The following is a 12,561-nucleotide window of genomic DNA, read 5'->3' as shown; positions in this document are numbered from 1 at the left end:
TTTTTCAATTATGTAAAGTGCTTGCTCTGCTAAGGATTAATTGTAGTGCGCAGGAGGGGGTATTTCAAGGACCCAAAAGGGCATAGTTGGGCTTTTGGGATAGCTGCTGTGGAGACAGAGGAAATTAGATAGTTGAATACCTTGCCTGGTCTCTCAAAGGACCCATCTGCTGTGGGACTGCTGAGGGTCGAGGAACAACAGGTACCGATTGCTACCACAACAGTGCACCGTTGACAATACTGCACCAACCGTGACTCTGTGACCCCCATCCATGAGAAGATTCATGAACCGGAGTGCCAGGGAGGGGTCAGCAATGTGCTGGACATGCTGGAACTTCAGTATGAGCTGGAGTCCAAGGCAGCAAAGTGATGCCACTGCTGCCATTGCTAATGCGTTTTTCTCCATTCCTTTAGCAGCACAGTGCAGGCCACAGTTTGATTTCACCTGGAGGGGTGTCCAATACACCTGGAACTGACTGCCCCAGGGGTGGAAAAGCAGCCTCACTAATTGCTGTGGACAGATCCAGGCTGCACTGAAAAAAGGGTTATGCTCCTGAACACCTGCAGTACATTGATGACATCATTGTGTGGGGGAACACAGCAGAGGATGTTTTTGAGAAAGGGGAGAAGATAATCTAAATCCTCCTGAAAGACATTTTTGCCATAAAACAAAGTAAGTTTAAGGGACTTGCCCAGGAAATTCAGTTTTGAGGAGTAAAATGGCAATATAGACATCATCAGATTCCAACAGATGTGGCTAACAGAATAGCAGCTATGTCCCTAACAACCAGCAAGAAGGAAACAGGCTTTCCTAGGCACTGTGGGTTTTTGGAGGATGCATATTCCAGACTACAGTCAGATTGTAAGCCTTCTCTATCTTGTGACACAGAAGAAAATCCATTTCAAGTAGGGCCCTGAACAAGAACAAGCTTTTGAACAAATTAAACAGGAGATTGTTCATCCAGTAGCCCTTGGGCCAGTCAGGACAGGACAGGATGTAAAAAACATGCTCTATACTGCAGCCAGGGAGAATGGTCCTTGCTTGAGCTTCTGGCAGAAAATACCTGGGGACACTTGAAGATGGCCCCTGGGGTTCTGGAGTCGGGGATACAAAGGATCCAAGGCCTGCTACACCCCAATTAAGAAAGAGATCCTGGCAGCTTATGAAGGGGTTCGAGCTGCTTTGGAAGTTATTGGCACCGAAGCACAGCTCCTCCTGACACCACAATTACCGGTGCTGGTCTGGATGTTCAAAGGGAAAGTCCCTTCCACACATCATGCCACTGATGCTATGTGGGGTAAATGGGTTGTGCTGTTCACACAGCGAGCTTGAATAGGAAACTCCAATCGCCCAGGGATCTTGGATATCATCATAAATTGGCCTGAAGGAGAAAATTTCAGACTATTATCAGAAGAGGAAGAGGAGCAGGTGACATGCTGAGGAGGCCCCACCATATAATCAGGTACCAGAAAATGAAAAGTGACATGCTTTCTTTACTGACAGTTCCTGCCATATTGTAGGGACAAATTGAAAATGGAAAGCTGCTGTATCGAGTCCTATGCAGTGAGTGGCAGAAGCTACCAAGGGACAAGGTGGATCAAGTCAGGTTGCCGAGTTGAAAGCTGTCCAGCTGACTTTAGATATTGCTGAGTGAGAGAAATGGCCAATGCTCTACCTCTACACTGACTTGTGGATGGTAGCAAATGCTCTGTGGAGGTAGCTGGAGCAATGGAAAAAGACCAATTGGCAACAAAGAAGTAAACACATCTGGGCTGCCAAAGTGTGACAAGACATCGCTACCCAGGTAGAGAAGTTGGCTCTAAAAGTCCATCATTGTAGATGCACACATACCCAAGCATTGGGATACTGAAGAGCATCACAACAATGGACAGGTAGATCAAGCTGCCGAGATTAAAGTGTCATAGGTAGATCTGGACTGGAAACATGAGTGAATTATTTCTGGCTTGATGGGCCCACAATGCCTCAAGTCATTAAGGAAGACATGCAACATACAGATGGGCTCATGACTGAGGGGTGGACTTAACATGGACACTATCTCCCAGATTATTCATGAGTGTGAACATGTGCTGCAATCAAACAGGCCAAGTGGGTAAAGCCTCTCTGATATGGGGGACGATGGCTGAAATATAACTATGGGGAGGCCTGGCAGATCAATTACATCACGCTCCCGCAAACCTGCCAAGGCAAGCGCTACGTGCTTACAGTGGTGGAAACAACCACGGGATGGCTGGAGACATACTCCATGCCTCATACCACTGCCCAGAACACCATCTTGGGCCTTGAAAACCAAGTCCTGTGGCCACATGGCACCCCAGAAAGATTTGAGTCAGACAACGGGACTCATTTCAAAAATAGCCTCATAGATACCTGGGCTAGAGAGCACGGTATTGAGTGGGTGTATCATATTCCTTATCGCACACCAACCTCTGGAAAGATCAAATGATATAATGGACTGTTAATAACCACATTGAAAGCAATGGGCAGTGGGACCTTCAAACATTGGGATCTACATTTGGTGAAGGCCACCTAGTTAGTTAACACTAGAGGCTCCACCAATCAAGCTGACTCTGCCCAATCAGAACTTCTACATACTGTAGAAGGGGATAAAGTTCCCATGGTGCATATGAGGAATGTGTTAGGGAAGACAGCTTGGATTAGTCCTGTTTCAAGCAAAGGCAAACCCATCCATGGGATTGTTTTTGCTCAAGGACCTGGGTGCACTTGGTGGGAAATGCAGAGGGACAGGGAAACATGATGTGTACCTCAAAGTGATTTGATATTTGGGTGAGAACAGTCTGTAATGTTGAATTGCATATGTAATATGGGTTGTAAAATGACACTGCAACTGTATGTCATAACTACCATGGACAATGAGTATAGACTGATACAGTTACACCAGTCATGGACTAAATGAATTCAACAAACATCTTGGGGGTATTTCCAGTGAATACTCAAATAATACCTGTGCTTGTGCATAGCTATATGTATACATATATGTCATGGTTTAAAACACTGGCCAAATGCCAGGCACCCATGACATCTGCTCACTCTGCTCTCTCCTGCCACAGCTGGGCAGAAGAGAGAAAACAGTTAACACACAAAGGGTTCATAAGTGAGATAAGGACCGGGAGAAAAGGCTCCAAGGACAAAACAGGCTCATCTAAAAGTTGCAAAGTGATTTATTACCAACAGAGTCAGAGGAGGATAATGAGAAGTAAAATAAGCCCTTAAGACACCATTCCTGCCCCAACCCTTTCCTCCTTTCCACCAACAGGGCAGGGGTACAGGGTGTGGGGGTTTGGGTCAGTCCATCACCAGGATCTTCTTCCGCTGCTTAGGGAGAGGAGTCCTTCCCCTGTGTTGCCGTGGGGTCCCTCTCATGGGAGACAGATCTCTCTGAACTCCTCCAGCGTGGGTCCATCTCATGAGCAGCAGCACACACGCACGCTGCTGCAATGTGAGCCTCCTCCCCATGGGCAGTCAGTCCTCCCAAACTGCTGCGGTGCAGGTCCCTTGTCAATGGGGTGCAGACCTTCCAGGCCAGGCTGTTCCATCTTGGGAGCAAGGCCTCTCTCTCCATGGGGTGACACCACTGGATCAAAGCCTCCTCCAGGCATACACCCACTTCAGCGTGGACACCCCCGCACGGGTGGTGAGTGGATCTCTGCACCCCCTGTGGACCCCATGGGCTGCAGGGGGACAGCCTGCTCCACCATGGTCATCACCACAGCCAGCAGAGGAATCTTGGCTCTAGCACCTGGAGCACCTCCTCCCCCTCCTTCCCCACTGACCTTGGTGTCTCCATGTTGTTTTCCCTCACATGTTCTCACCTCCTTCTCCTTCTCTGGCTAAAAAAGTACTGTGTGCACACATTGTTTTGATTTCTTCTTAAATATGTCATCACAGAGGCGTTACCACCATCTCTAATTGGCCCAGGCTTGGCCAGCAGCATGTCCATCACGGTGAAAGCTTTGTCTTGGAGTGATGTTATGATAATCCTTTATTCCCTATCGTTGGCTTATATGCTCAAAAAAATGTGGTCCTGTCATTTTAACTACGTTCAGCCACAGAGAGAAACGCGGGTTGTTTTGAAAACTTTTCCCCAAGGCTCGCTGCGGGGGGAGTGAGGAGGAGGAAGGGACGATTCTTCGCTCGGCAGAGACTGCACACTGCGACGGCTGTTCGGAGTGGGCTCTGTTCCGGTTTTTTTTCTTCTTTTTTTAAATTTTTTCTTCGTTTGGACCCCTTTTCTTCGATCTGCTTTGTCGCCTGAGAACCCAGGGGAGACAGAGGACAGCAGAGCTCTCGGGGAGCTCCGCCCAGCCCCCAAGGGGGCCGAGGAGGAGAGGGGCTGCGTCTGAGGAAAGAGGACCTTTTTTTTAATCGGGTTTGGGTTTGATAACTCTTTTCCCCCTTGGTTTTCCCCTTCCCCTGTGCCTTGCAGGGCACTCTGCGTGGTTTTGTTAAATAAATAGTTTTTTTTTCACTTCCATCTAAGAAATTCTTTTGTGGGTGGGGGAGGGGGTGTCGGGGCCCTTCGCTCTCGGGGGCGAGAGAGTTTTATCATTAATCCAGGACAAGCTTCCAGAAGCTTCTCACAGGAGCCATCTTTGTGCCCCCCCCCCACTACCAAAACCTTAGCCAAGAAAAACCAACACAATATGTATATAGTTGAGAGGTATAAAATCTGGGCATGATAGTGATGGTATAGAATAAGGGATGGATAATGTCTTGGGTACAGAGACAAGGGGGTGGAGTTTTTTATGCTGTCTACTCAATACCACCCATGTCACCACTGGGGGATGTGGTTTTGGAAGGGAAAAAGCCAAGGCTGGAAATGGGAAGTTTTCCATTTTTTTTCTGGGCTCAATCTGGAAAGGGTGTGGGACTGGGACTGCTGTCGCTGCTGCCACCCCTCCGCTGCACCACCAAGTGAGCCCCTGTACCCACACCACCGCTGCCACCACCCTGGAGAGAGAGCCACTTCAGTGGGGCCTGAGCTGTGCCAGGAGGCACAAAGTCACCATTTCAGCAGCACAACTCCTCATTTGCATGAACTAGCTTTCCAAATTTCTTTTTGTCCCTGCTTTATATTGTTTTTGGGCTGGGAGGGAAAAATTTAGGCTGAGAGAGCCTCCTGATAAATCATTTTCGTTTTTCCAAATACCACGTTGCCCCAGTCCTGGGCAAGTCACCCTTTTTCCTTTGTCTGGGAAACCATGGTATGTGCCGTCTTTGGGAGGCATTTTTGTTTGTTTGGTGGTGAGCGCCCTTTTGTGAGTAAAACTCTCTCTTTTGTACATTCTTTTATTAATATTGTGTGGGTATTACAATTTTTCAGTAAGCTGTGATTCCGACATCTCCTAGTGTTCTTCCATTATCAGAAGGGGCGGGGGGAAAAGGGAGCATCTTGAGTGGATTTAATTTTCTGGCTTGGTTTTAAACTAGTACAATTCTCTAGGATCTTCGAGTGAAAGTTAAAAAGAGCACTACACATGTATTAAAATTTATTGCTCACTTTTCAATTAGAAAATCTGGTAACTGAAACAATGATCATTTGTATAAAGCACCAAGGGAGAGCCTGGCTAATGCATATTTACTCAATGGGATTTTAGAATCTAAGGATGTAGAATCTTGATCAGGAAGTGTTACCATTCATCTGCTCAGGAAAATGAGTGTATTTGGGTTTAAATGATGTAAGAATAAGAGCAGTAGGTGGTACTTACTTAAGGGAACTTCTTTGAAGATGGTAGGTGGTTTTGTACTGAAATGACAAAGATGGAAATGGTACAGAGGCTATGTTACAAATGAGAGGGGAGAGCTTAGACAAGTCCCTGTCTTTCCAGGTTTCTGGCAGTAGACAGCAGCTTTATTGAGGCGGCCAGCACTTCAAAACCACTCTCGCTTGCAAGTTCTTAATAAATGACCAATCAGGCCTATTACAAAACGAATTATTTATTGAATAGACCAAGGAAAAGACACAGATACGCCACTTAACCAGGCTTGCTTACTACACAGGATAAACAAAAAGGACTACTAGTAGATAAAATACAGTGCGCGATAATAAAGGTACCTATGTTACAGCTAGCAAAGAAATAGTATAGATTAGGATTCAATGTGACTTACCACCAGATTGATGATGGGGTACACATTTCACTCAATTCCCAGGGAAAGTATCCGCAGAGTTTGCATCCAAACTCCTGCGGGAGAAGTCCTGCATGTTTCTTGGGAGTGTGTAGGAGGCTTCTACCTCTGTAAAAATTTGTGTAGCTTTTATAGTTTGTAAAATAGTGTCTCTCAGTCAGGAATTTCAAGCTTATCTCCCCACATCTGTTCTCACACCCATTTGTTTATTGGGAGTTCTATCCCTGGTGCCAGAGAGGGCTAATAATTCACTAGCAAGAGACAACTTACTAGTCAAAGAACTGGCCTGGGTTATCTCATCACTTCACGTGGGGGGAAGAATGTCCAGAGCTATTGCACCAGCTGCAGATAAGCTCTTCTGTGGTAGGGGGGATGTCCTGCCACAGGCTGAAAGAAAATTTTATCTAAAACTGTGGTGGTTTTGCTTAGCCCAGAACATCAGCAAGGTATCTTTAACATCTAGGATAAATTTAAACCCTTTAAAAGCTGTTGTGGTAGGCCTGAAAAAGTGTCTGAGGGGTGGGGAGTGGCACAAAGATGACTCCTGTGTGTCCCGAGTGAAAGTTCTGGAAGTTTTTCACCAAGTCCAGTAGAGCCAATCTCTGATGGCTCTGAAAGTTATGGTCATGCTGCTGGCCAAGTGTGGGCCAATTAGAGGTTCTAGTTACGCCTCTGTGAAAACATATTCAAGAAAAAATTAAGACAAAGTAGTCACACACTTCTTTTTAGCTAGAGGAGGAGGAGGAGGTAAAAATATGTGAAGGGAGAACAACATGGAGACATCAAGGTCAGTGGAGAAGGTGGGGGAGGAGGTGCTCCAGGCGCCAGAGCTGAAAACCCTCTGCTAGCTGTGGTGAAGACCATGGGGAGAGCAGGAGGTCCCCCTGCAGCCCATGGAGTCCACAAGAATGCAGAAATCCACCCATGGCCCATGCCAGAAGAGCAGGTGGATGCCTGGAAGAAGCTGTGATCCAGTGGGAGTCTCATATAAAGAGTTAAAGCTGCAAAGGCCATGCAAGGGAGAGAAAGGCCTTGCTCCTGGGTTGGAAGCAGCTTGGCCTCGGCTTGGGAGAGTCTGCACCTTATGGACAAGAGGACTCATGTTGCAGCAGAATTCAAGTGGGATGTTGCTTGTGAGATTGGACCCATGCCAAAGACATTTGAAGAGGACTGTCTCTCATGGGAGGGACCCCGTGGCTAAGTAGAGAACCCCTCTCCCTGATGGACTGACCAGAGAAAAAAAACCCCTTACCCTGCCCCCTGTCCATGTTGTTGGTTGGAAAGAGGGAGGGAGGTGAGCAGAGAAACTGTTTTGAGAGAGAGAGAGATGAGCAGAGAAACAGTATTTGTAGTAGAAGAATTGTAGTGATGAATAGATTTATGGACTAAGAAAATACCCCATACCCTGCCCCCTACCCAAGCTGTTGGTTGGAACGAGGGAGGGGGGTGAGTAGAAAAATGGTGTCTTAAGAGGGAGGGGGATGAGTGAACAAATGGTGTCTGAAAAGCTTATTTTTACCTCTCATTTATCCTCCAACTCTGTTAGGTAATTAAATCACTTTGCAACTTTAAGTTTGGAGCCTGTTTTCCTTGTCTCTGCGTCCTACCACCAGTGTCCTATCTCACTCAACTCATGAATTTGGTGTGTGTTTAACAGTTTTTTTCTTTCCCCTCTCCTGCACTTCTGCAGCAGGAGAGAGCAGGGATGCCTGGCATTTAGTCAGGGTCAAACCCTGATAAAAACACAGTGGGATTTGTGTTGGATTTTAATGCTTTGAATGGAGGAAGAATATTTGTGGCTAGCACAAGTCTTTCTTGTGAGAACATTCCGCTGTGTTTTATAAACAAAGATAAAATTTGGATGTTTTTCAAACAGTGTCTCGAGATTTGGACAGTTCAGGCCTGGCCAATCAGGCCTAGGGGGAGGTTTCTGGCTGACCAATCTGGGTGACCTCTGAAAAGTCTATATATATATTGAAATCAAAATAATAAACTCTCTCTTTCTTGCCACACTGAGAACTTGGGTCCTTTTCTCTGCTAGCGGCTCAACAGCGACAAATATTCACCAATATACTGCTGGAATAATGAGGTTGTTTTTAGAGAAAAACTAATTATATTGATACTATTGCTATCCACAGAATATCAACAACAGTAGGTATAAATAAATGGGTTGTGTACCAAAACATTTCTCTTTCATTTAGAATTAGTTTAGTGACATAAGGTGGCATAAAATGGAAAAGATAAAGGAACTTTGTTTTTCTACTTACTGTCTTTTAAAACTAGTCTTTAATTTCAGTGGAAAACAGATTTGATTGAACAGCTGATTTTTGGAACATCTAGGAAAGTATTACAAACAGCATCTTATGAATAAGAAGGCAAAACTGATCTATCCTAACAGAGATGTGTAAGAGAGAAGGGATGAAGAGCTATTGAAGAGGGCTAAAACATGCTATGAAAAATCCATTATAAGAAAGGCAAGAGAAAACAATTAATGAATAAAGCAAAATTATTAAGAGATAGGTTAATTAAAAAGAAACCACTTGGAAGATGTTGAAGTAGAAGAAAAATCACACTGCTGCTTCTTTCCATTGGCTACATACAGTTTAATCATTAGGCAAGAAGAGCAGTTGAAATGATAAGAACACTTTTCTATTAGCCTTTAACTTGAACCTACAGATCTCCTGATGCAAGATTTCATTTTGAAATTTGATGACACTGACTTTGAAACTGCAAACTCTGTATGTATCACTGCTACTTTGAGACTAGTCATTAAAAAATTACTTAGAATATATGATGACTGAAACTGTGGAAGTATTAATGAGTTGTAGCTGAGACCTAAAGACATCCAGGAACAAAAGCTGTCTTTTTTCCAGGAAATGAGGCTACTTTGCTGCATCTCCCTTGCAGTTTACCATAGATTTATGAAATTATTTTCTACTGTTTCAGTCAGTGGTAATTTCTTCAGTGTGTCTAGCATGTTGCATACTTAAGAAAAAAATCACATGTATAAGCAGCATAGCTATGCTAGTAAGCCTGCACATGAACATGGTCTACACCAGCATGACATATTAGCAGTATAAACTGTATTTTTCCCTCTGCAGCTGTTAAGAGGAGGGAGAGCTCATTATTGCTTCTGAAGCAGATTGATCTTTCTTTCACTCCCATTGTCCTTACCCTTTTAGGGAGTATTCTTGATTAACATAAAACAAAAGGATAAGCTGTGTTCTACCATAGTATGTATGTTTACTGAGGTATTTGAAGTAATGTGTGATATGCAAACATCTGTTTGAAAAAGTTTGATTCCTTTTGAAAGAAGGGCATATAAAACCTCTGGAGACTTGATTCATTGCTTAAGACCATGTGATGCTTGCTTTCTGTTCCTTAAGTGTAGATATTGTGGTCTACTATTAGAGAACAACAATTGCATTTCTCTTCTGTACAAGAACTGAGATGCTTGAAAGCTCTGCTCTTTACCCTTGCAGATTGATATTGCATAAATTTACACAAATAATTATTTTTACTCTTTAAACCATAACAGTGGCACATTGACAAACTAACAGACCAGGAAAAGAAAGCAATATCCAAGTGGGTGATAAGTCATCAGGTTGCCCCATGGCATAGCAGGAGTTAGTTTAACTTGCTTGGCTCAGCTTCAACATGAGTATTACTTCTGCTTTCTAATATTTTCTGACATTATTGCATAGTGTTTGATTTGGTATTCTGTCAACCTACATATGAATTTGACATAGAATAGGTACCTTTTTGTCATATGTTTTAAGTAACTTCTTTAAATAGCCTTAGTAACAGATGGCCTGGTTGACAGCATGAAGTAGTTGTTGGAACTACAAAACACCACAGTACTTGGATAATTCACATATTTGATACTTTTATATCATACCTTTTTATGTTGTGGTTTTTAAATCTATAGGTACATGCTTAAAGCAGCCTTGAAATGTTACCTTTGGTGTTTCATTGCATTTTGAAATTGTTTCTTAGTGTTGTATTGGATATGTTTTAAGGCTGCTCTGTATTAGTTAGGCCCCACTTCAAGCTGTGAAACTGCTATTGTTACAATGTATTCCCACTCCCTCCACCCACATGATTTGCAGAGTAATACAGCATTACAAGCAGACTTGAAATACAGTATAGCAAGATGAAGCTGAAGGGATGTGTTTTTCTTTTAAAATCTCTTTCCTTATCCAGTGAATAGCTGAAAATTATTAGCACTTTTGATTTTTATCTTTAAATTTCTAGCCAGTTTATTTTCTTCAAACAGTGATAATATAAAGCATACATGTAAAATGCTTGTTTGAATTAAAGGTAGCTATCAGTGAATAATTCATGTTTGGTTTTAGTGTTTCCATGTGTGACACCCAAAGGAATTAATGGCATAGACTTTAAAGGAGAAGCTATAACTTTCAAGGCAACTACTGCTGGAATCCTTGCTACACTCTCTCATTGTATTGAACTCATGGTAAAACGTGAAGAAAGCTGGCAAAAAAGACTAGATAAGGTAAGATCATTTCCCTTTAACTTTATATTGGAAAAAAATTCTTTCTTCAGCTTAAAATTGAAATTTCAAATTAGTTGGTTTAAATTTTATTATTCCAGGTATTACTTTTATTTTTATGTACAGCATTTATTAATTTTGGATGCTTTCAATATTTATTACTCCTTTAACATGTTTACGCTTCCTTCCGACTGTTGGTGATCCATAACATAATTCATCATATTTTTTCTTTTCCCAGCCCTTGTCAGATAGTATTCCTATATTTTTAATACTATAAAGAACCTGATAGTATTCTACAGTAATGCGTATTGCTTGCAGCCCTCTAAGAGAGACCTAATTATCTATGCTTGCAAAATGATGTGCAAATCTCTAAAACGTTTTGTTATAAGAAATGGTGACAGAACTGAGGAGAAAAAACAGTTCCAACTTTAAAGGTCTAAGATACAGTTATTTCACTTATCTTTAGGAGACTAAATAGATAAATTTAAGTCGTGTTTTATACCAATTGGTTAATTTTTGGGGTGGGGCTGGTATTTTAATATGTTATTCTTATAGCAATGATAGTACATGGTAAGCCTACTCAACCACTATAACAACTTGAAAGGAGCAGTGTCTTCTCTCTTCAGATGACATGTGCTAGAAACATGGCTAGGTTGTACTTCAGGCTTTGATTTCTAGAATCCTGCCATCACTGGCTGGTGTCCTGTACAGTCCTTTAGCCATTGTTGTCTTGTTTTTAATTTAACATATTTCCATATGGTGTATATCACATTTCAAATCTTACTCAATATGTGTTAGTGGTACACAATTCAAAGAATGAAGTTATTCAGACAAAATACAGCCATGTTTGAATCCTTGCCCATGTCTCCTGGCTCTTTGTCCCTATGTCAAAGACCTGGTCCTATCTAACTGTATTATGATTATGTCAACATTTAATTTATTATTGCTTCATCTAGGTAGTTGGAGGAGTTATAGCAGACCAAAGACTTGAGGCTCATTCATAGGATTGTAGGGTAATTCAGGTTAGAAGAGACCATGTCTAGTACAACCTCCTGCTTAAAGGAAGGACAGTTTGAAGCAGACCAGCTTGATCATGGATTTATCAAGTCTGATTTCAAGTCTCCAAGGCTGAAGACTGCAGAGCATTTCTGAGCAGCCTGTTCTGATGTTCAACTGCTGTTATATATCCACTTGGAGCAGCTCTTATTCCAGTATCTGGCCATTGTTTTTCCTCTTCTTACTATAGACTGCTGTGAAGAGTCTGTCTCAGTTTATTGATGACCTCCTTGGAAGAATTGGAAGGCTACTATTAAGTCCCCCCACAAAAGCCTTCTCCATTCCAGACTGAGAAAACACAGTTCACTCTTGCTGATCACAGTTTGCTTACAGCATGGATGAAGTAATTTTTTTCTTGTCAGTAGGTTAGTCTATGTTATTACAGAATAATATGTTAGTATAGAATTTGAATTGGTTTAGATTAGTTATTTGTCATATTTTTCTTCTTCTGTGGACTAACTTTAGAGCACTTGTTCTCAGTTGCAAGCAGTTAAAAATTCAAACCTAAATTTCACTTTCACTCATACAGAATCACAGAATCATTTAGTTTGGAAAAGACCTCTAAGATCATTGAGTCCAACCTTTGAGCAATCACCACCTTGTCAACTAGACCGTGACACTAAGTGCCACATCCAGTTGTTTCTTGAACACCTCCAGGGGTGGTGATTCCACCACCTCCCTGGGCATTCCGTTCCAATGCTTAACAGCCCTTTCCATGAAGAAATTCCTCCTGATGTCCAACCTGAACCTTGCCTGATGCAGCTTGAGACTATGTCCTCTTGTCCTGTCACTAGTTGCGTGGGAGAAGAGGCCAACCCCCACCTGGCTAC

At 42.7% G+C, this 12,561-nt stretch overlaps 1 protein-coding gene across 5 annotated transcripts in view; it reads left to right on the top strand.

Moving 5' to 3' along the window:
* Positions 1 to 12,561, top strand: part of LOC146425525 (ceramide transfer protein-like) — a 323,504-nt gene that overhangs the window by 214,122 nt on the left and 96,821 nt on the right. For all 5 annotated transcript variants that reach the window (XM_085041600.1, XM_085041599.1, XM_085041598.1 and 2 more), the window contains exon 7: positions 10,521 to 10,678. In XM_085041600.1, coding sequence (XP_084897726.1) covers positions 10,521 to 10,678 — 158 coding nt within the window. The remainder of the gene's footprint in view (positions 1 to 10,520; positions 10,679 to 12,561) is intronic.

Source organism: Lichenostomus cassidix, chromosome W (assembly GCF_008360975.1).
Source record: "Lichenostomus cassidix isolate B80296 chromosome W, HeHo_3.0, whole genome shotgun sequence".
Lineage (NCBI taxonomy): Eukaryota > Metazoa > Chordata > Aves > Passeriformes > Meliphagidae > Lichenostomus > Lichenostomus cassidix.
Note: the sequence above shows the minus strand (reverse complement) of the source record. Positions and strands in the feature narration are given on the sequence as shown.